Here is a 23,448-nt window from a genome sequence, read left to right as displayed (position 1 = left end):
AGAGGATGTTTAATCAACCCAGGACCGAGTATCACCATGGATAAGCAGGTGTAGCTTCATGAGTGAGTCTGAGCTCGGGAGTCACATAGAGCCGGCTCTCAGATTTCAGTTTTGCCTCATATTTTTTTCTCTCTCTGAGCCTTAGTGTCCTCGTGGGTTTGATAAGGACAAGAATTATAATGCATGTGGAGCATACCTGGTATAGTATCTGAAACTCAGTGGCATCTTAACGGTCACTCATTAATATTGGCTGTGCTTGAGGTTGGGTGTGTAGTCCCTAGCATTTCACTGCTGTTAGAAACAGGGGCATCTGCTGGGAGCTTATTAGAAATGTAGACTCTCAGTCCCCACCCCTAACCTACTGGGCAAGAATCTGAATTTTAAAAGGGTCTCCAGTGATTCAGTGCATTTTAGAATTTGAGAAGCTCTCTGGATGGCCCTTATCTATATACTGACACCTATACTGAAGGCCAGATTCCTTAGGAGATAAAACTTATTTCCATGGTTTTTGTTGTGGCTGAATTGCTAGCCTTTCACAAACACCCTATGGAACAATTTTTCTCATTGTTTCATTGTCTTGACAGCAATGAATTAAAAAGAAATTTGGGGCAAGTATTGAAAAAAAAACATGAGTTTAAAATTATTTGGGATGTTCACTTTTAAGAAAAATGAAATAAAATTTAATTTTTGGCAAGTATGATAAAATGATACCCTCTGAAATATTTAGTGATAGCTTCCTGGGGAGGGACTAATGCTGTCCTGAGAGACAATTACTATTAGTATTGTTCCAAACAGAAAGGAGCATTAGAACAGAGGTCAGTAAACTTTTTCTATAACTGTCCAGATAGTAAATATTTTAGCCTTTGCGGGCCATAAGGTCTCTGTTATAACTACCCAGCTCTGTCTTGTGGCGTAAAAGCAGCCACAAACAATACATCAATGAATGAGTGTGGCTGTGTTTCAATAAAACTTTATTTATGCATTTTATGTAATTTTCACTTGTCACCAAATATTAGTCTTCTATTGATATTTTTCCCAGCCATACAAAAATGTAAAAACCATTCTTAGCTTACAGGCCATACAAAAAAGATGGTAGGTTGGATTTGGCCAAAAGACTATAGTTTGCCTATAGCTGATTTAGAAGATTCACCTTAAAACCATGGATCTAGGAATCTGATTGGTTTGATTTGCATTCAGTACCACAAGATTTCTATCTGTGGGACCTTGGGGAAGATCCCAAAACTCTCTCTGTCTCAGTATCCTCATCTATTAAATGGGTCTAATAGTAGTATGTGTCTGATGGGGTTGTTAAGAGTAGGGGATGATCCAAATTAAATGTTGAGTGGGTCTGTTTGGCACTTATCAGTTATTCAGTAAGCAATTTTTAGAATAGCTACTGCTGATGTTTATTAACCTATTGAGTCAATTCAATATTTTTTGTAAAAGCCTCTATTAGGCTAAATTTTGGAGGCAGGAGAATAAGAGAACAGTTCCAGTGAGTCATTACATCTTCTATACAATAAATAATCAGGGAGAAAGTCGTACAGAGATTCTTTGTAGTCTTCTTGCAACTTTTTTTGTATAGTCTGAAATTATGTCAAAATAAAAAGTGAAAAGAAAAAAACAGCAAGAAATGATATATTTCTTTTTAAATATTGTGAACATTAAAACTTACAAAATAATTTGGAGAGAGGGATTATTTAGGCTAAACATGGATTCACTTCAGGGCTGCTTTAAACCTGGAAATCCCCTGGTGCAATTAAAACATGATTTAATTTATAAGAATTAAGTACACATACAACATTTTTCTGCAACATCTGCGCCTAAATGGAAATACTTCTGTATTTAAAACTTTACCATAACCCTTCAGAGAAGCTCGTCTTTCAGGCATGTATAAAAGCGTTAGGTATTAGCTGTGAAAATATTCTTACAGGGATTAGCTCAATGCTAGTCTATGTTCAAAAATGCGTAACTGCAAAAGCGCCCACAACCCATCGGAGGCTTGGATAAATTTGTCTATTGGAAGCAGGAACCTCCACTGACAGGGACCACAGGGCAACCTCCCAGGCCTCTACATCTAACAGAAGTTTGATGCTTGTATGACGCTTCATAGGGGACCCTCATGTATAGTGCCTCATTGGTCTTCAGGACAGAGTTCATTATAAGGTAGGTGGGTGTATTAGTCTGCTAGGGTTGCCATGACAAAGAACCAATGACTGGATGGCTTAAACAACAGAAATTTAGTTTCTCACAATTTTGGATGCTTGAAGTCCAAGGTCAAGGTATCAGCAGGGTTGATTTCTTCTGAGGTCTCTCTCCTTGACTTGTAGATGGCCATCTTTTCCCTGTGTCTTCACATGGTCCTCCCTCTGTGCCTATCTGTGTCCTAATCTCCTCTTCTTATAAGGATATCAATCGTGTAGAATTAGGATCTACCCTAATGGCCTCATTTTTATCTTAATTACCTTTTTAAAGACTCTGTCTCCAAAGTCACATCCTGAGGTGCTGGGGGTTAGGACTTCATATGTGCATCTGGAGGGGGGGACACAATTCAGTCAATAACAGTAGGGCAGGAATGGGTATGTCTTCTTCTGGATGGGAAACCCAGAGTGACCTTTACAGTTGGTGATTACACAGTTGGTGATTCTGTGCACCTTCTTCACCAGACTACCTCCAGAGAGTTTGACAGGAGAGCTAGGACTAGAAGTGGTTACTCTTTTTGTTCAAAATGCTACAAAGCAAAGGCAAAATTTGTGAATAAACAAAATGGTGAAGATAAAAAGTAAATAAATTCTACCCCTTGGCCCATGGAGGTACTCAGACCAGATATATTTAGCCATTTTTACTTTTCTTCTCAATATGAGGAGATGACCTCAGGCCTGGATTATTCAAAGTGCATCCTGGGAGCAGCAGAATCGTGGGGGTCGCTGATTAGAAATGCAGATTTCTGACCTGCTGAATCACAGTCTTCTGGGGTGGGGCATGGGAGGGAGCACCACTGAACATTCTCCCCAGGTGATTCCTAAACTCTCACAGGCTTTGAAAACCTCTGATTTAATGAAGGGAAAAACTCATGGCATTGAGATTTGGGGAACTGGCTCTTCTCCAGTGTTTCTCAGAGTGTGGTCCCCAGACAACAGGAAAAATTGTAAAAAATGCGAGTTCTCAGGCTACCCCCCAGACCCATGGAATCAGAAACATTGGGATTGGGGCCCAGCGTCCTGTGTTTAACGCGTCCCTTAGCTGATTCTGATGGTGCAGGTGACTATGAGAACCCATGGGGAACAGAACCCTGGGCGGCCGCACCCCCTTCCTTAAAGCACTGCCCCTATAAAAAGAAGTTTGTGGGTTTCTGTTTCAGCGAGGTATCCATTTCTCACCCGCTCAGAGCTTGTTCTTTCAATGATGACCAATATTTTCCTATTTTTACTCTAATTTTTAAAAACGTTTTAAAAAATTATTCTGCAACAGTGAAAGCAGGAAGGAGTTGTTGATAAAGTGGGTAATGGCTGAGGAATCAGTTAGCTTGTTTCTCACCTGCAATTTGAGACGCCTGACCGTCAGGCGTTTTGTAAATGACATCCTTGTTCTGTACCTTTCTTTTCCTTCTGTAACGAAGGACTAATACTATCTGACCCTTCTTATTAGGGAGGCACAAAGGCAGTGTAAACATTTTTTTGGTAAATATTGAATAACAGGTTTTTTATTAATATATAAAACCAAAGTATTATTTCTGATAGTGATTACTATTAGTATTAAGCATTTTCAGTTATGAATGCAATATGTAAGAGAAATATGGAACAGATATTTTGCCAAAGTCATCATAGTCGTATCTAATAAATATTGTTCCAAAATTACTTTTAAATTTTATGTGTCTCAGTGAGCAAAGTAACTAACCACGTAGCCTAAGGTTTGGGGTTGATATGCAGAATCATTTCTTTGTTCCTTTTCTTGGGTATGTATTTGTTCCTGAACCGATGAGTACTAAAAGGGATGGCATGTTGTCCTTTTAAAAAGCACATGGGGCTCAGTGGATGTGCCCCAGAATCCACACAGCACCAGGCACATAGCAGATGCCAATAAACACTTGCTGAATGAGGGATAATACGCTCAGCCCCATCTTTTCCTAGCTGAGCCCTAGAGACGGAGGGAGGAAGCTCTGTAACGGTCTCCTGCATTCACTCACCATTTGCCGGTGGGATTTTCCCTCTCAGCCCTCATTCCAGAGTCACTAGGCTAAGTGACATCAGGAAAGCAGGACCCCAGTAAAGGGATCTGTTTTCAAGTGACTCCCTACTAGCACACGGTAGATGTCTGTGGAGGTACAGACAGCACGGGACACACACAGAACCTCACACAAGAGGTGCTCCCGAATTCCCATCAGTTCTTAGATATTTTATAGTTTTGTTGGTGTTGTTATTCTTTGTGTCTTTGTTTGTTTTCTGCATTTCAATAGAGATAAGAGCATCCTTCTCCAGATTTCGTAGCTCGTCTTCACTTTGGAGCTAATGAAGTGAATTGGCCACTCTTAGTTGCCAGGCAGTTGGGATATTTCTTTGACTTTTTTTTTTAATCTAGAAATCATAGGAAGGGCCTAGTCATTCACCATTGGGCTGGTTTGGAGCTCTGCCGGTGTAATGCTAGAATGGAAGGGCAGACATTGCAAAACAGCCTTTCTTTTCTTCCTTCCCCTCCTTCATTCTAATTTTATTTCTTGAGAGTGTAACATGGCTCCCTATCAGAGACCCTTAAGTTTCTCTCTTCAGTGCTTCCTGCCTCTTAGCCTTGGTCCCTGGACTTGTGGGGAGAGGCAGATAAGACGTGATTCCTGATGTCTTGGAGTTCATAGTGTCCATGGAGAAGACACTCATTAAATAGATCATTGCAACACAATCTAGAAAAGGAGAGGAAGGAAGCTGCACTTGGCCAGGTGGAGGCAAATAGATTCTGTTTCTAGGAGGAGGAGAAGCCACAGCCAGGTTGGGAAGGGAAGGGAATTACCTAGGGGGAGGGGAAGGGCTTCCTGGGAGAAGAAACAGCTTATGCAAAGGCATGGAGGTGTGAAACCACACCATTGTTCCAGTTGGTTTGAGTCCAATTTCCTCACCTAAGATTTGGCAGCAGAGTAAAAAGTTTAGATGCTTTCTTCCTTCCTTTCTGTGCTAGGAAACACCCCTGCCAGGCTCTCCCTGCCCCTCCAGGCACCAGGCATGCTCCCCTACGCCGTGGGGTGCCTCCAGGTGAGCAGGAAGGGTTGGAATGCCCCACCTGAGACATGGACCCTGGCTCACCCTGTCCCAGCTGGAGGATTCCAAATCCTGCTTGAGAGTGGCCCTGTGGACATCTTGCCAGAATTTGAGATGCTGATGATCATGGTGCTCTGTGTGAGCAAGTGTGACGGGCTTTGGAAAAGGCTCTGATTATTCTGAGATCGAGGTCTGCCACATGGAGCCCAGTCCCTGCCAGTTGCGGATACAGTCATCAACATCCCAGGAAATGGATGACCAGGCTGCCCAGGATTCATGTTAAACTGGATGAGGCAATCTTAAAAGAACCAGAAAAGAGAAGGAAATAAATCCCATAGATACAGCTTATAACTATTTGGAAAATTCAGGCATGCAATTTCCCAGCTATAAACAAGGGGCAGGAAAAGTTGGTTGGAAAAAGCACCATGTTTAGCAAAGGAAACAGAAATGAAGAGGTCTTTAAAAGCATATAATAATTCAATCATATTCATTAATCCCTCTGAGGGCCAGGTATTTTGCTAGGGCTGGGGATAAAAATATGAGTATGATTTGCCTCTAACTCAGGGGATATTCTCTGTAGCAAAGAAGACCAATGTGTAAATGAAAAGTTGTAAAAATACAAAGGATCTACTGGGGAGATTTATTTTTTAAGTGTCGTAGGAGTACAGAAGAGGGAGTAACTAATTAACTCCTGGGGACTGGGAAAAAAGGAGGTAGCTTTTAAAGGGTGCAGAAAGGAGTCCGGGAGACATTTTTTTTTTCAATTAAACCACATGAAGTTGCCAACATTCAACCCTATTGGACATAAAAAAGGTCAATTTCATATGGCTTAACCTAACAGTAAGGGCAAGACTAGCATGGTGGTTTCGTACAGTCCACCAACTCTGATCAAATGGTAGTGTCTGCCTAGAAGCTGTGTTGGGAATGATTCTGAGGATTCCAGGCTAACAGGAAAGGATAATATTGAAATTGGTTAATGGTCTGTCCAGGCTAAGGAATGAGTATACAGTGAACAGAGTTGCCATCCTTAAATTATAAAGAGACTTATAAGCAAAGGTACAGAAGTCTGAGGACAGGATGTTGCCATGATGATAGATAGTTCATGGCGATTGAAGGTAGATGGTCTGTGTTGGGGGGTGATGGAGGCAGAGAGAAAGCTAGGTTGATGTGTGTCACCTTGAATGCCTTGAATGACCTTGTAAACAGTCCTCATACTGCTGCTTATATCCTATTATCTATTTGACTTACTTTTTAAAACAAACACACGTTACTTGCCCCCACCCACAAGATGCACGGAGGTTACATAGTTCTTCTCTGCTGCTTTGTTTTTCTTTTAATTCAAAGCTTTCTTTTAAGAAAAGGTCACAAAGTACTAAGAGAGCATACAAAAATTACTTTGCAAATTAAATTGGAGGATGTTTTTAGGTAAAATAAAAACCAAGTCCTGTGACAATATAGATTTTGTTTTACAAAGGTCAAAATCATTGTATGAAGAATTTTTTTTTTTTTTTTTTTTTTTGGCTACTAAGAGGGCATTCACAGAAGGTGTTTCAGTCCAGTTTCTCAGGATCCACAGCATAAGAAAATTAGGAAATCTTCATTATGCACTTCTAGGATTTAGCCTCCTAGAGGAAATCTGTGTTGTGTCCCAGTGGGATTCTCTAAATCGCATTGAAAGCACTGAAAATTGACCCTAGGATTTAATTGCACCATACTGAAATGTCCCTCTGGATATATTTGTGCAACAATTATATTATTTTTCTTTGGAAAACTAGGCACCACAAGAAACTTTAGATCTCATTTTAAGAGCGGTTTTTAACCAGGGGTGCACATGAGAGCCCCTTTGAGGAGCTTTCTCATGATCCACCTGCCTGTGTTGCACCCTAGAAGATTCTGATTTGGTAGCTCTATGTATCCTACAGAAACATGAGTTTTTCTCTAAGATTTCTAGCAATGAGCAAAAGCATGTGGATGACCTCTGCAAAGTCAGAATGAGTTTCACTGATAAAGCAGAGTCGGGTTTGGTCACGTCTTTCCTGCTGGGTGTCCTGTCTCCTGTTGGTTGGTTTTAGACCTCACATCCCTTGATCTGGGTTTGGTTTGTTTACCATTAATCCCTGAACTGTGTCAGTTTCCTGCCAGAACTGGAAATACCTACCGAGGAGAAATGAGACCATGTGAAGTCTCATCTTGTATGTTGGGATAACTGTTTTTAAAAAAAGTAGAAAGAAGAAAGAACCATCAGTTTAGCAAAAGTTGATCGTGACTCAGGCCCATCCAGACTCTTAATATATTTACTACCAAGAGAAGGTCAGTTAATTTCACTCCAATATCCAGGCTTCTGTGGAAGGAGGGGAAGGGGAGCTCTTCTACGACTATAAGCATGGGATACCAGGGTAAACGTGGAAGGACAAGGGAACATTCTTTCAGAGAGAACTGCTGTCCATGGGCTCCGTCTCTTGTCAAAGATTGGATGGAATTGGCTGACCTAGTGATGGGGGAAGGGTGAGAGGAGTTAGGAATTTTAATAGAATCTTGGTTTTACCTGCAAATAATGTACAAAATCTAGAGAAACAGAGGGTAGAAGTGAAATTTGGGGAAAACTTCTCAGTCTTCCTCATGGGATCCATGTATTTTGGCTCAATACCTGAAGGATGATGGAGCAGAGATTGGGGAGACCACCTTTGGGACTGGGTCTTGTTTTGCAGTTCAGGCAGGATTACGGTCTCTTAATGGAGTCACTTGGCAGTCCCTCTCTATTTGGCGAACCCCACTCACTCTGAGAGTTTTAACTACACTTTTGTTGACCTTGGGCAAGATATGAAAGGGTTGTAGAACCCCTCCCTAGGTCAAGTCTCCAAGGATATAGGTGAGTTCATGGTTCCCGAGGGTGTGGGCCTCTTTTCACGGGAAATTTCCTTCCAGTTGCGATGAGGACAGAAGAATCCACAAACATATGGAGGCGGCTGACCTTGCCCAGCCAGGGAAGTGAACAGAAACCACAGGACCACATTTCCATCATCAGTAATGGGCTTAAAACTCTTCATAAGTCTCTCTCATTCTTTTCCAAGTCTTTGAGATTGAGCTCTGCAGCAGCAGGAGAGCAGAACCGATGCCCTGGAGATGCCTGACCCTAGTCTTCCTTGGAGCGGGCGGTTGTTCAAAACCTGTCATAGCTTGAAGAGCTATCTCAGGATTCCACCGTTCTTTCCCGCTGTAAAATTCCACTTTGCAAAGATAAGCCCAGTGCCCTTTGCTTTAAATCAGGCGGAGGAAAGTCATCGCTGCAGTGCAGCCTCAATCTGCAGGCTTAGTGAAGCAGCCTCTCCCGCTGGAAGGCACAGAGCTTAGGGAAGAAACAGAACGCACAAGCCAAAGGTGACCTCACCCCGAGTCCAGCGTGGGTCCAGGGTGGGTCACAGGGATGGTGAAAGTTGCATTTATTTCTTCCCTGCCTTGCTTCCGTTCTTCCTCTGAAGAACTGGTTCAGAAAGACTAAAGTGGGGGGAGGAAAAATTTTCTCTAAACATAGCAATGCATGTGCTTACCATATATTGAGTGATGATCACGTGCCAGCCCCTGCATTGGGCACATCTCCAGTTACACGATTCACAGGCCTTCCTGGAGGTAGGTATATTCACCCCATTTTCCAGGTGGGAATTCCAAGGCACAGAGAGGTATAGTGACTTACCGAGATCACACAGCTAAGTAGTGCCTGAGCCAGGCTTATTGTCTAGTTCTCTCCGATATTTCTAAAGCTCCCTTTTGAGTATGCCATACTGCCTCCATCACCGATCTGAAACTGGGTCCTGGGGCAGCCAGACCCCACTACTCAAACTCCATGTAAAAAGGAATGACATACGCTCGGTGGGCTGGGGGTGGGCTTCCACTGATTCCCTTTGGCTAAGGCAGGGGGCTTCCCTGGGTGTCCCCGTCATGTGCTCTGGGATGTGGCTATGTTTTTATTTCTCTGCCTTTCTCGTTTTCATTGCCGTGATCTCTCAGGTGTAGTGTACCTGTTCCCAAACCAGATACCATCTATCTCTCTCTCTTTCGTAGGCACGGTGCTGTTGTGCCAGGCAAACCAGGAGGGATCTTCCATGTACAGTGCCCCCAGTTCACTTGTATATACTTCCGCAAGTAAGCCCGTGTTGTGGCTCTCTTTTTGTTTTGTGACATAAATCTGAGTCCAATCACCTTCCCTGCCATGTAAGTGCTCTTCCTCTCCCTCTGCACCACCCTCCCTTGTGGCTCTCTACAAGGTGAAGTTGATTTCATAAGCATGTCTGTTTTCCCTGTTGCCTTAGCATCTAATCCCTCTGCTCATTACGTCTGAATCCTCACTTCCCAGCTGTCCCAGCCATTCTTTGTTAGACCTGTCAGGATTGGGTCCAACGGATGGGACATGGGGCATGGGGATGGGGGGAGGGGGATGGGAGGGGAGAAGCTATAGCTCATTGCCTGCTTTCTATCACAGCTTTGCAAATTAATATGAAACTAATTGAAGTAAAATATGCAGGCTGTCCAAATGGCACCCTAGCCTAGCAAAACGTGCTCGATCGGTACTCTTGAGCACAATTTTCTCACTGTGGAAAATATTACTAGCCTGTGGCTAGTGACCTGTTCGCAAGGCTGTTCTATCCTTCGCTGTGTGATTCCACTGTGGAGGAGGAAGAGAGAGAAGAATGTGGCTCTCTCCCCATATAACTGGGGGGAATAACAATAAAAAGGGACTTTAATAGATATGAATATATCCATCAATAGCTAGGGGGAGGAGACCAAAAATAAATATGGAAGACAGATCACAATGTTGAGGTGGAAAAAGCAAGGATTTCTCTGCCTGGGATGGATGCTCTGGGGTGGAGAATGCCCCACTCCCACCCCAGTTCCTAGAGCAGGTTGAAGAATTAAAGTTCTCACTGATTCCACCATGGTTCCCCAGCTGGTTTGCCCCTTCTCAGATTCCCCTAGCCATAGCCAAGACCTTATCGTCTGTTTCATACAGTGTGTGTACACTTGTGAAATATTCACACTGCCAAATGGGTCCCCAATGGGGTCAGTGCTCCAAAATGAGTTTGGGGGCCAGGGGAAAGGTGACCTGTTTCTGGGACAGGCCAGGGAGGAGGGCAGGAGGAGAACAGAGGTAACAGGCTTATGATGATTAAGAGGACGAGAGACACAGGGGAATCCTCACTGTGTGCCAAGATCAAGCATCCTGATTCCCAAAGGCTGAGACAAACCCAGCTCTTGATTGTGGGAGCAAAGGTCAGAAGCAGTCACAGGGACCCCAAAACATAACCATCATGAGAAACCTGAGGGTCCCTGAAGGCTTCAGGTCATGGGGAGAGCCAGTTGTCTCTCCCAACCAGAGTATAACCTTCAACAGCAGTTTTGGCATTCATGACATGCAAGGTATTTTTCTGTGTCTCTGAGAAGCCACAATCTAACCATAATGGCCAGAAATGGTTCTTTCTGAATTTATGAAAATTGTTCCATTTGGGCCAGTGTAAATGAGTCTACATATATCTCCTAGAATTAGAATGCTACTATACATTTTCACTTCTTCAACCTTGTTTAAGCATCTCAAAATCTGCACCAGGTAGGTATTATAATGTTTGCTTTACAGCTGAGGAAAAGTAGGGTACTGAGAGCTGGAGTAATTCACCCAGGATCACACAGTATATGGTAGATTTGTTTTTTGAACCTGGGGAAATTATTCAACCTTTGACTGCCTTTCTGGCTCCATTTGACTCTAAATCTCATCATCATTCCATTATACCTGTCTCTCGTTCGTCTCTATAAATATTATTTTCCAAAGAAGCGTTCCTCTACCAATCACCATAGCATTGAGTTCCAGAGTATTATTTTGTTTTTTTCTCTACTATTGTTGTCCTATAGAACCATCTGGGATGAAATGTTCTATAGCTGCACTATAGACCAGTACATGTGCTCCTGGGACCAAGGCACTGACTTTTTTATGTTATTTCATTTTAATTAATGTTACTCTAATTAGCCATGTAGGGCTTGTGGCTACCGTACTGGACAGTGTGGCTCTTTATGATTGTAGGCTGTATTTCTATTTCAGTTTTCTTTTTAGAAGTGAACAAAATAAATTAACTCCAAAAAAAAAAAGGCTCGTTTGAATTGGTACAGCTGTTCTAAAGTGACTTGGGGAAAGTGTCTGTCATAAATGTCAGACATGGAAATATGTCACAAATTCTCCATATTAAAATAGGTGAAGCATACAGAGGAAACAGAATAATCTAAAGCAGGAGTCGCCAAACTACAGCCCAAGGGCCAGATCCAGCCCACGGCCTGATTTCCGAAGGCTTGTGAGCTAATCATGGGTTGTCAATTTTCCCAAGGATTATAAAAACAAAGCAAAAACAAAAAATAATATGTGACAGAGACATATGTGGCTCGCAAAGCCTAAAATATTGATGATGATTTGATGGCTCTAACAAAAATGTGTGCTCATCTCTGATTTAAAGAGTCCATTTTATTATCGAAAATGTAAAATGGGAATATCACTTCACTCATTATAATTATGCTTTTTTCTCTGAGTTTAAAAGTAAAAATTTATAATAATTATAGAAATCATATAATGTGTGTCCAACACTCTTCATTTTTAAATTGCATAATCGTTCATATTACCTACACATTTTTCATCCTATTATTTCCACTTAATATCATGTCAGTGCATTTTATGAAAATATGTTAATGGCCTCATAATATTCTATTGTTGAATGATATTATATTTTAATCTATCCCCCTCATTGTTGGGTACTTAAGTTGATAGCAATTTTTCCAAAATATTAGAGAAAATAAATGGCCTTGTATATAGTAGTTTTAAAGAAAACAACAATTAATAAATAGCTAATCCTACTTCCCCTTAACAAAACAAAACAAACACTAGTTTCTTACAATAAGCATCCTTACTTGTCGATCCCTTAAGCAATGGTATTCAGACCGACAAGCTCAATGAGTATTTTGTAAGGGCATCCAACCCTGAGACCTTTCCTTCTCCACTTGGGTAGACAGAGGGCCCTTAGAATATTTCCATCTTGAGGCTGTGCAGTGGTGCTGAGGGTCAAGAGTGTCTATTCTTCCCTAAGACACATTGCTTGAGGCTCCCTTTCTTCTTGAGTTCTCAATGGCTTTTTGGGCCAGGCTGTTTGCAGTGAGCTGGCTTCTTTATAACATTCACTTAGGTTTTCTCTTCCAGATGAAGATGTATATTTTAGTGCAAAGTCACGTGCCATTATCTATAAACAGTTCAGCCAGCACATAGGGGGTCATTTTTGCACGCACATACACACACACAGGACACACGCACAGCCACCTGAGATTCTTTTCCTCTCTCCAGGTCTGATCTACACATGGCCGAGAGCCACAGGTCTTGTCTTTGAGGTCTGAATGGTGTGGCTTCTTTTTCTCTTAGAATCCTGCCTTCTTCCCAAAAGCTGAGGCTCCCTTACTTCTCAGCAATCTTTTAGGATGCACCTGTATTTTAACTTGAACGTGCACATGTTTTTCATTTTTATCTAACAGTTGTGCTCCTGCAGAAAGGTGTGTATAAATTACACTTTTGTAAATTGGATCCTGTGTGACTTCCACGATTACTCCTGAGTTTGTATTTTTTTTTTCACGGATCTTTAACTGGCTTTGGATGTTTTACACTTAAATTGCCCCTCTGCCTAGCCAAATAGCTAATCATGTGTAAATAAGGCCCTTAAATGCAGTAGGAGAGATGGTTTTTAAAGGAACCCTGCTGAATTAGTCTGTAATGAAAATAACTCCCACTGAAGTTATCTGTTTTTTAAGATGCATTTTTGCATAATGGGTTTTTCCCCTCCTTTAAGTGAATCATCCTAATAATATGACCCAGGATATGAAAGCATTAAGAGAAAGATTTTCACTCATGGCTCTATGTCCATACAACCTAATCCCACAGATTCTCCCATCTCACCCCAACTGACTCCAGCTTTTCCTCCTCATCCCTGAACTTTATCCTGGTGTGAAACCCTGGTTCAACTGTGTCACGGGACATCACGTATCCTCCCACATGTCCTAACAAACCACTCTCATCCAGAGTGTGAAATGGACTGGCTTTCTATTATCTTAAGTGAAGTCAGAGCACAACTCACGAGAATTAGACAAGATCACCTTGTACCAAATGCAAAACATTTAATATTAACATTTTACCATAAAAATGTTAATCGTAATCAATGAAATTAAGCTAATTAAATCAAATAATTTTACTAATTTTTAAATAATTTTAAAATTTATTAACACTGTGTTTGCTTTGAGTAGCAAAAAAATACAACCCCTTCACAGAGAGGTTTGGCGAAAGTGGGGGCAGGGCTGGTGGGCCTGCTCTGTGCTCATCCAGTCCTAGGGCCAGTGGTCTGGAGGCTCCTCCTGTTCTGTCCGAGGGAAAGGCACCACTGTATTGTCAGCACTGTTTGCTGTATGCAATGAAGGCTTAATACCAAAGCCAGCTCCAGGCAGAAATAGGAAGGTAAAGAACATATCACCTTTCTTCAAAATTAACATTGCCTTCATTTTTATTAGTTGAAATATCAAGATGTAAATTATTGGTTCTATGAAAGGGAAAGTCCACTTCTAATTTGGATTAGCAAAGCCAGCTATCACTGATCCTTATTTCCATTTAACGTAGATGTTTCCAAAAGAAAGGAAATGTTGTCAGCTTTATTTTGTTTTCTTTACAATTTTATGAATAGATTTTAAATTACAAAAGTAACATGTGCTCACTATAATCATGGAAACATGCAAACACACACACACACACACACACACACACACACACACACTTACATGCACTTGTGGAATAGTGTGGTATTAATATCCCCACTTTGCCCAAAAACACAAACCGTGAAAGTAATCTATATGGACTCCCTGGTAAGTATTTTTTCATGTTTTCTCCATAGTAATGCAAAGAAGGACATACACACAGGCAATGGGGGCATGTTGGTAGTTTGATTTTATACAGAGGGGAATATACACATACATGTTATGTGCATTTTACACATATTAATTATATTTTATTTCACTTAATAACATATTGTAGCTATCTCCCATTCAGCCTTTTGGTATCTTCATGGTGTTCCATGGTGTGGATGGTCCACAATTTATTAAATCATTCTGTATTCACACTCATTCAAGCCACTTCTTTTTATATCCCCTCGATAAAGGCTGCAGCAAATGTTTTTACATATGCCCTGACATAAGGTCTTCACATCCCACATCTATGTTCCTAAACATGGGACTGTTGGTTCCACCCCAGTGTTCTTGCCAGCACCCTCGAGTTTTGCTCTTCAGTTTCGCAAACCGGGTGGATGAAAAACGCCATCTCAGTTTGCTCTAGTTTGATTTGCTTTTCTCCTACTGAGGAACATCATCTTTCACATATTTATTTGTCATTGGATGTTACCTCTTGTGAATTTCTGATACACATCTGCCCGTTTCTCTTCTGAATTTTTCTCATTTTATTTTTAATTCACATAGAGAGATAATTATGCATTAGGGAGAATAACCTGTGAATAGTGTAGATGTTGCAAACATATTTCCTATTTTGGCCATTTGGTTTTGCTTACATTCCAGTATACGTTTTTAATTATATAGGCAAATATGTCTGTCTTTTCTTTGTTACTGAGATCAGGGTGCCAACGTGGTGGGTTCTGGTGAGAACTCTCTTCCTGGCTCATGGCACCATATAGTGTCCTCATGTGACACTATAAGGGCATTAATCCCCTATAAGGGCGCTAATCCCTTCATGAGGACCCCACCCTCATGACCTCATCTAAACCTAGTTACCTCCCAAAGGCCCTACCTCCAAATACCATCCCGTTGGAGATTAGGGCGTCAACAGATGAACTGGGGGGTAGAGGACACAATTCAGTCCATAGCAAGTACCTTGACACAGCAGTGCCAGTTTTATATGTCAAGGGCTGAAAAGCATTTCCAGCAGAAACTTCTGCATGTTTCCATATGCTTATCAATGCAAACAAGTATATTTTCACACAGTCACATGGAAGCCACAGCTGAACTTTTGATCCTTGATCACAAATCCTGAAGTAAAAGGAAGATGTCTGTTAATTCCTTCTGAAATTTTCACCGCTGACAATGGGAAAAAAAAAAGCTGATATCCTAGGCAAATGCTTGGGAACTTAAATGTTATCAACATGCAAAATCATCTCCTTATTTAGTCACTTTTATGAAACTCAAGGGCAAGTAGTAGTGGCATAGTTTTAATTGATATATTGATTGCAGGTTTTATAGAAGTAATTGTGTGGAATTCATAAAACAGTGATTTAAGTGGCAGAAACATACATAAATCAGGCCTGCACTGTTCTTCTTTTAGGTAATTGATAGAACTTCCATTGGTTTCTATAATTAAAGTAACAGCCTAAATTAATTTATGGCTTCTGCTTTCTTCTGCCCAATACAGAAAATGTCAGTAGACTGAGTTTAGTTAATAGAAAGTGCACGTACAGGTCATTGTGTTACTGGTACATTGATTTAAAGAACTGTGTCTTCTTTCTCTCTCTCTTTCCAGTAACTCAGGGCTTTGTGGTGGCCTCTGAGAAGGCTTTTTCTTATATTTTCTGGAAGAATTGCTTAAAAGAATAATAATCAATGCTGAAACGAAGGTGAGGCCGGTGAGGGACTCACCTCAGACAAAATTTAGAGAAGCACCAAAAACTCAGTAATCAACATAAATAGCATTGTAACGCGATATTTTAAAAAATTGAAATTTAAGGGAAAAAATTCGTGAACGTATCAAAAATTTCCATAGAGACAGGATGAGTATTAATTTTTCTTTTGCTTTGGGATCCAATATGGTTCAGCACTTCTTTATTTAAGTTTTGATAGTCTGTTCATCATGAATTTTTTAATAATAATTTTAACTTTTTAAAAAATTGCATTAAAATATGATTTATCTTGATTCCAGGGTTTTTGGTGCCCCCTTCCCTTAAATTTTGCACCCCAGGTGAGTGCCTAACTGGCCTTACCCTAGTTCCAGCCCTGAAAACAACAACAACAACAACAATAATAATAATAATAACTACCATATGTCAGGCATTCTGCTAAGCCCTTCACATGAACTTTCTCACTTAATCCTCACAAGAAAACTATGAAATACGTATGATTATTATGCTTCCTTTTAGTTTTTTGGTGAAGAATATTAGCCCTGAGCTAACATCCATTGGCAATCCTCCTCTTTTTGCTGAGGAAGATTGGCCCTGGGCCAACATCCGTGCCCATCTTCCTCTACTTTGTATGGGACACCGCCACAGCGTGGCTTGACAAGCGGTGCATCGGTGCGCACCCGGGACCTGAACCCACAAACCCTGGGGCCACTGAAGCGGAGCGCACAAACCTAACCGCTACGACACTGGCCTGGCCCCTATGCTTCCTTTTCACATGAGAAAATTTAGACTTAGAGGAATTAAGGGCCTTGTCTGAAGTGTCCCAGCTAGATCAACTTTGAACCCAGACTAACTGAATCCCAAGCCTTCTGTCTTCCTAGTCTCTACACTTGTATACCAGAGATAGAAACAGCCACTCCTCTGCTCCTGGAAATGTCTGAGCAGAGGATGGTTGAGTGGCGCCTCTAAGCAGCTGTCCAGCCCCTGCATTCAAGCCAAGGTTGTGCTTTCTCCTTCCCATCCCAGGATTGCTGGGGAGGCAATTCCGGCGAGAGGTTGGCAAAATTGTTCTTTAAAAGGCCAGAGAGTAAATATTTCCAGCCTTCAGGCCATCTGGTCTCTGTTGCAACTACTCAACTGTCTTTATAGCTTGAAAGTAGCCATAGACGGCACATAAATGAATAGGTGTGGCTGTGCTTCCAATAAAACTTTATTTACAAAAATAATTTTCAGGCCAGACTCAGCCAGAGGACCATAGTTTACTAACCCCTTTGTCGGGCCATCATTCCCATTTGAAAGGGCAGGACACAGGGCAACTGGCTACCTGGGGGTGCAGGTAGAAAGGAGACTTATTTTCAGTGTGCACTTTCTTGCACCTTTTGCCTTTTGTACCATTTTGTCACGTTTTAAACAAATAATGTAAGGTAGGCATGTAAAGAGAATACCCTATTCTTGGTCCATATTAAAGTAAGATACCTACATAAATTCAGTCTAGATACAATGGATTGACTTAGTTTTGCTGTCACGATAAACAATAGACAAACAAATCTGGATTGGGAGGCTTTATTTTGGTGCTGCTGGCTTTCTCTGAGACCTGCCCCACTTTCCCTGGTATAAATGGGGAGACTCTATTAACTTACCTAGGATCCTTATCCTCTTCCAGGGCTGCTTCTGTTTCCTCCTGCACACTCCCAACAATGCTGGTCTAAAAGGCCCTCCAGGCTGGATCCTTCTAATCAGGCATCAGTGCCTCGCTCTCCCTCTGTCTCTATGGCTCAGCATTATGGTGACTACATACCTATGTCCCTTCTGTCATCACCCCTGAAATAGTTTATTACTTTCTTTACTCAGTCTTTTGATAGGAGAGGAGGATAAAAAAAGCATTATGTCATTCAACAATCTTTATCAAGTTCTTTCTATATGCTAGATACCATTCTATGCACTATTAATACTCCATGGACAAGAAATCCACAAATCAGCCTCTACAGTGCCTACATTCTTGTGGACAAGACAAATAATGGACAATATATAATCCTAAGGTCTCAGAATTGAAAACACATTACTCATAGGGATATTTGGGAGGCCATACCCAACAGGAGACTAACCCACTGTGAACACTGCCATTTGAATACCTCTTGGTAGTTGAATAAATACCACTGCTTTGCCCATTATTCTGCACTGCAGATAGACACATTGGCTTCTGAGATCCTATTTCCCTCATTGAACCCATGGTTGAGAGATTTTGAGACACTCGCTGTGTGACATGCTCTGCCTGTCACCTCAATCATAGCACATACCTGACTTAATGAATGATGAGTGTCCATAGTTGGACACAGCAGTCCAGCCACCATGACTGATGGATGAACTCCAGGAACCATTCTTTCTCCATCATGAAGCACCATCTCTTTGCTTTGCTTCATCTGCCCTGCTTTCCCATGGCCCACCACAGCTCTGATTTATTAACAGGTGGTTTTTAAGAGGTTTTTACCAGCTCTTGTGTTAACTTAGTTATTGCACCTGGACACCAGTTTTCAGAACAGGTTCATTTGTGTTTTCAATCCCAGCCATTACCACCCCAACTGGGTTAGCTCCTTCATTGATGTCCATGGTTACTTTGGCTGAATCATAATCATAGACAACTTTGTTCTTCCTGTATTGTCTTTTTTTTAACAATTTCAGGAAAATTAAAAAAAAATACTAGTTGAACACCCTCAGTCGTTTAAAGGGAAGAATCTGCAAAGAAGAAGCTACATTTCAGGCGGCTGCTATCTCACTCTCCCAGTGCTTTGGTTATTAATCTCAATGCAGAATGGTGGCTTTTGTCTTCTTCAGATGGGGGTCTTACTTCTGCAAAAGGCTGCGAATTGCAAAAACTACCATCCCATGGTGTTCCCCCAAACATCTTATTTGTCTTGATATTTCTTTCACAGAAATACATATGACAGATTATGACAGATAAGGAGTCACCGGAGGATGGTTTGCTTTGTGTCAGACAGATATTAAAACAATAAACTACGTTGCCCTGGGATTCGGCACGTGCACAGCCAGAGAACAAGGCCGAGATGAGATGTTTCTGAAAGGCAGCGAGGCAGTTCTAGGGAAATTCCCTGGAAACCCCAAGTCCTGTGATAGCATTGACAGAAAGTACTTTTTAATGCTCACATTTTCTTAAGAGGATCAACAGACAGCCTGGTGCAGCTCCCACATTTAACTCCTCGGCCATGCCCACTTTCCACTAGCCCTCGGCAGAGGTGAGAGGGAAATCCTTCAATGGGTTGAGAAGCTTAAGAGTTTATTTTTTTCAGCACTCATCTGTGCTTCATTTGCTTTTTCAAACTAATATGGATTTTAAAATGGTAAAAACATATTCTGAGTTCAGATCTCCGAACATGAAATTTTCAGGAGCCAAAGATAAGATCTTGTTTGATTCCTAGAATATAAAAGGAGGGCAGCTTGATGCAATGGAGCAGGTGTGCATTCCTAGAGGACCAGGCTTTGCAAATTGAGCCAAGCCCTCTCCAAGTCTGCAGAGCTGGGAGCGGCATCTTAGGATCTTAGGGGAATAAGAACATCCAATGACACTCATATAATTCAAGCGCTGGGGTGGGGGTTCTTGGTGCTTCTTGCATAGAAATGTGTTCAACCATAGAGGCGGCCCCCTCCTCCATTGCCTATTTTATCTTCAAAAGCACATCTCCCCATGCAGTGCAAACATAAATGAAAGGAAGCTGAGCTTTGCCTCCCATTGGAGGGAAAAGAGCCTGTCATAGTTCATTTAAACACAATAATTTAAACACTCACTTCACTAACAACTCCAAAACCACAATTTTCTTAGATCATGTTTTTATTTCTGTAAAAATACCATCATGCCAAAAGCTATTTTATTGCTACTGTAGAACTTGAGGACAGCATTCACAAAATGCAGTTTTCAGGACCAAATAACACACCACATATTTTAGATCTGTCTCTCTGGGTTTGGCCTGCATGCAATGTAGGCTCTTGATGCCTAATTGCTTTTTACATAAAAACAAACAAACACACAAGAACCACCTTTGTAGGCACACCTGCCAAGGAGATATACATCATCCCCACCCTTGGTAATTGTTACAAGGATCTAAGAAACGTTTCCCAGAGATCATTTTTTGCTGGCAAATCCTAGTCCCTAGTATTGGTTTTACAAAATTCTCCTTGAGCAACAATGTGATTTAGTGAGAAGAGCTGGATTCAGGCAGAGCTGGGTCTAAATTGTCATGGTGCACTAACAGTGTGACCTTGGCCAAGTCTCTACCATGAACATATTCGTGAATACCTACTCGCCTACCTGTGAACAATAAATCAGGCATTGTAGCTCCTCAAATAAATGGCTGTACTTTACCCTTCTTTCTTAGAAGCTATATTCTCCAGGACTTTTTGAACGTTCACCAAAGAAGCTGGGCTGGAAGGTTTATATTAGTCTAGTGACTGGACAAATGGACCGTTTCTGAATGGTTCTCCTTCAGTCTGTTCTATACGGGAGCTTCAGGAGAATTCCAGCTTAGATATCAAGCAGGTAATCGCTAGGTCCAGATGGCACCTGTCCTCTGGGTTTGCTTCGGGTGTCACTCAAAGGATCAAGCCTCAGTCTTTCAAGTCTGGAAGCTGACTCTCAAAATCAGATGGCCTCCACGGGGACCAACCAGCTAGACAGACCCACAGTGATGGCTGAAAGTGAAATGAATGATGTATTTGCATCATGTCCCCATCCCATGAGCCACCGCCAACCCCCTCTAAGGGCCTCATGTTAAGGAGGTGCAGCAGCCCTAGAGAACCATGGGAAATCCAGCCCAGCATAAGGAAGCTAATTTATCACACTTGCCCTATTTCCTACCTGGAGAGGCAATTCACTGAGCTTGCTGTTTCAGCCAGCTGTTAGCTAGATCATGAATGATTTAACAATTGAACCTTTACTGTGTATATGCACTCGATAAAGTAATTATTTATACAAATTATTTTCTTTTTGCCATGGCTGCCTGAAAAAAGCTAAATTGATACCGGTACAGGTTTTGTCAAATGAATAGGTTGTGGCAAATCGCTTCGTCCAAATTAAAATAGATCTCAGCATCTCACGGCTTTGTTTGTCTTCAGCATTCCTTCAAACTACAGAAGGCACCTTTGCAAATGCTTCTGCGGTTCTGCCAAGTTAAACGCTCCAAGATTGAGATTCATTCTCATTTTGCTGAAGGAAATGTTACAAAAATCCTGCCCGGGGGGGACTGTCAATACCTGTGAGTAGACAGATCACAAATACATCTTCTGCACAGTGAAAGCACATCACTGCTCATTCGGCAGCCACGGCATTCGCCACGTCAGTTGGATTAATCCCACCATTTGTAACCTGGGAGAAAAGAGAGGGCAGCTAACTTCGGGAGGTAAGCAGGAAGAACGTGGCAATTACTTAAAAACCAAGGCTGCTATCCTTATTCAAAGTCACAAAGACCTAAATGATGAAAGAATACTCACATGCCGTGCGTGAGCATTGTGTGTGGGTTTTGTTGCGGCTTTTTGAATTCGTTTGTAAGTTAGGAAACATTTCTGCTTTGGGAACACCAGACTCACCAGTCAGAGTAAAACCCTGTGTGTTCACTGAATTTAGTTTTCTTTATTTTTTTTCCTAGGTGACTCATTTCTTTTCTTTCTAAGGAAGAGATTTATTTCTAACCAAGTTGTGAGTCAAGTGATATTTGATAACAATATTAACAAATTAATTATATATAGAAAAAAGTGCAACACTCCCAAATATTATGAAAGCTTCTTCATCAAATCTTCCAAATCTTCAAGAAAATTTCTAGTTGAACTTAGTCATTGGGAGCTCCTTACTTTTGACAGTAATTAGGGTGTGTGTGTAACACCATACTAGTATAACCCAGATCCCCATCACTGGAAGAGTCCATTTCCCCAACATTTTTGGATTGTATATGACCCTCCTGGCTCACATCCAGATGTGAAGATAAACCCCAGTGGAGAAGGGAAACAGCTTGCCTCCGACTCTTATCAGGAACATAAATCAGTAGTGATCCCTGTGGCCTGTATCCAATTAGCGGAAAAAGAGCAAAGCCCTTCCAGGTGTCTTGAAATCTCAGAACATAAATATAGAACAGAAGAAATGGCACCTGCAACCCCCTTCCCCTTCTACCTCCTGCCCCCAACAAGGAGCATATTGAGGTCTCAGGGAGGCTTGTCAGCAGATTCCCCTGCAAATTAACTCAGTCCATGATGAATTGGGGCTGGTTCTCTTGGATGTGCTCTGGATGTAGGGAGATGATGTAGCAGCTTGTACAGGCAATAGGAGGGAAATAAAAACTGAGAACCTCTAAGGAGCATGGAGAGAGTGTAAGGAGAAAGTTTTTGCCCAAAGCTGCCAGGGGATACCTTTGTCCTAGTTGCCTCCATGGGTAGTAGATAAGATGCTAGGCTCTCATGTCAGGCTGCGTGGGTTCAGATCATTGGGCGAGTTTCTGAGCTGTTCTATGTCTTCCTTTCTTCTTGAGGAAAGTAAAGATAGCAATAATACATGGTTCATGTGGTTTTGTGAGGAGTTAGTGGGTTAGTCAGTGGGTCTGGCGATTAGCAAGTATTAGCAAATAGTAGCTGTTATATCATATGGTTGAATCTCCTCCATCCAATAATGGAGTAACAGAGGTTGGAATTTTGATGACTGTAATCCCATCGTGCTTGGATTATTCCAGTTACCGCTGCCTGACTTTTAGACAGGTGAGGTCCAGAGTCCCTCATCACTAATGTCCTCACTAAACCAGACTTTCTCTTAAAATATGCATCCTTCATAAACAACATTAGCACCTCTTACAGGTCCAAGGACCATCACCCATTTTTCCTCTGTAAGTGAACTCTTAGGGTATTCCAAGTTTATCTGACAATATAATCAACAAACATTTCAGGGATTACCTTGAGCCAGCTACGCCTCTAGGTGCTAGAGACGCAAAACCAAGTCCTCAGGATATCCCAACAGAGAGATATATAATGAAGTCACAATCAAATGAGGTGGTAAGAGACTGGTAAGTGAAGGAAAATAAATAGGAGTGATGTGATAGAGACAGTGGTGGAGTCTGGACATGTCGAGAGAGGAAAAGCCCTTGGAGGAGGAGATGATGTTGGAACCAAGATTTGAATTAGGGAATCAACTTTGTTTAGAGACTGAACAAAGGAAAGAGAACCTGCAAAAGCAGCTGAGAAACAGCAGCCAGAGGAGGCTGGAGGCAAATGAGGCATGTTAGCTTCATCCAGTAAAGATTTAGGTCAATAAATTCAGCTTGGGCAATCCAGCCAGTACAGTGTCACCATCTTTTTTTCCCTACAAAAACGTGCACTTCTCTCCAAGTTCAAGGTCTTGCCAATTCCTTCGACACATCCTAATCAGACCTATAACAGCCTAGAAACTTCTGGTTAATTTGGATTCGACTAAAACTTTTGTACCATGATGTTATGTAAAGAGATTCAATTATGGTGCGCAATGTTTTGTGAGTAACTACCGC

The 23,448-nt window shown here is 41.6% G+C and overlaps 1 protein-coding gene across 3 annotated transcripts in view; it reads left to right on the top strand.

Annotated features, from left to right (window-relative positions):
* Positions 1-23,448, top strand: part of RBFOX1 (RNA binding fox-1 homolog 1) — a 358,536-nt gene that overhangs the window by 270,567 nt on the left and 64,521 nt on the right. For all 3 annotated transcript variants that reach the window (XM_058570101.1, XM_058570100.1, XM_058570099.1), the window contains exon 8: positions 9,306-9,386. In XM_058570101.1, the coding sequence (XP_058426084.1) occupies positions 9,306-9,386 (81 nt within the window). The remainder of the gene's footprint in view (positions 1-9,305; positions 9,387-23,448) is intronic.

The sequence above is a fragment of the Diceros bicornis genome, chromosome 26 (genome assembly GCF_020826845.1).
Source record: "Diceros bicornis minor isolate mBicDic1 chromosome 26, mDicBic1.mat.cur, whole genome shotgun sequence".
In the NCBI taxonomy this organism is placed as follows: domain Eukaryota; kingdom Metazoa; phylum Chordata; class Mammalia; order Perissodactyla; family Rhinocerotidae; genus Diceros; species Diceros bicornis.
Note: the sequence above shows the minus strand (reverse complement) of the source record. Positions and strands in the feature narration are given on the sequence as shown.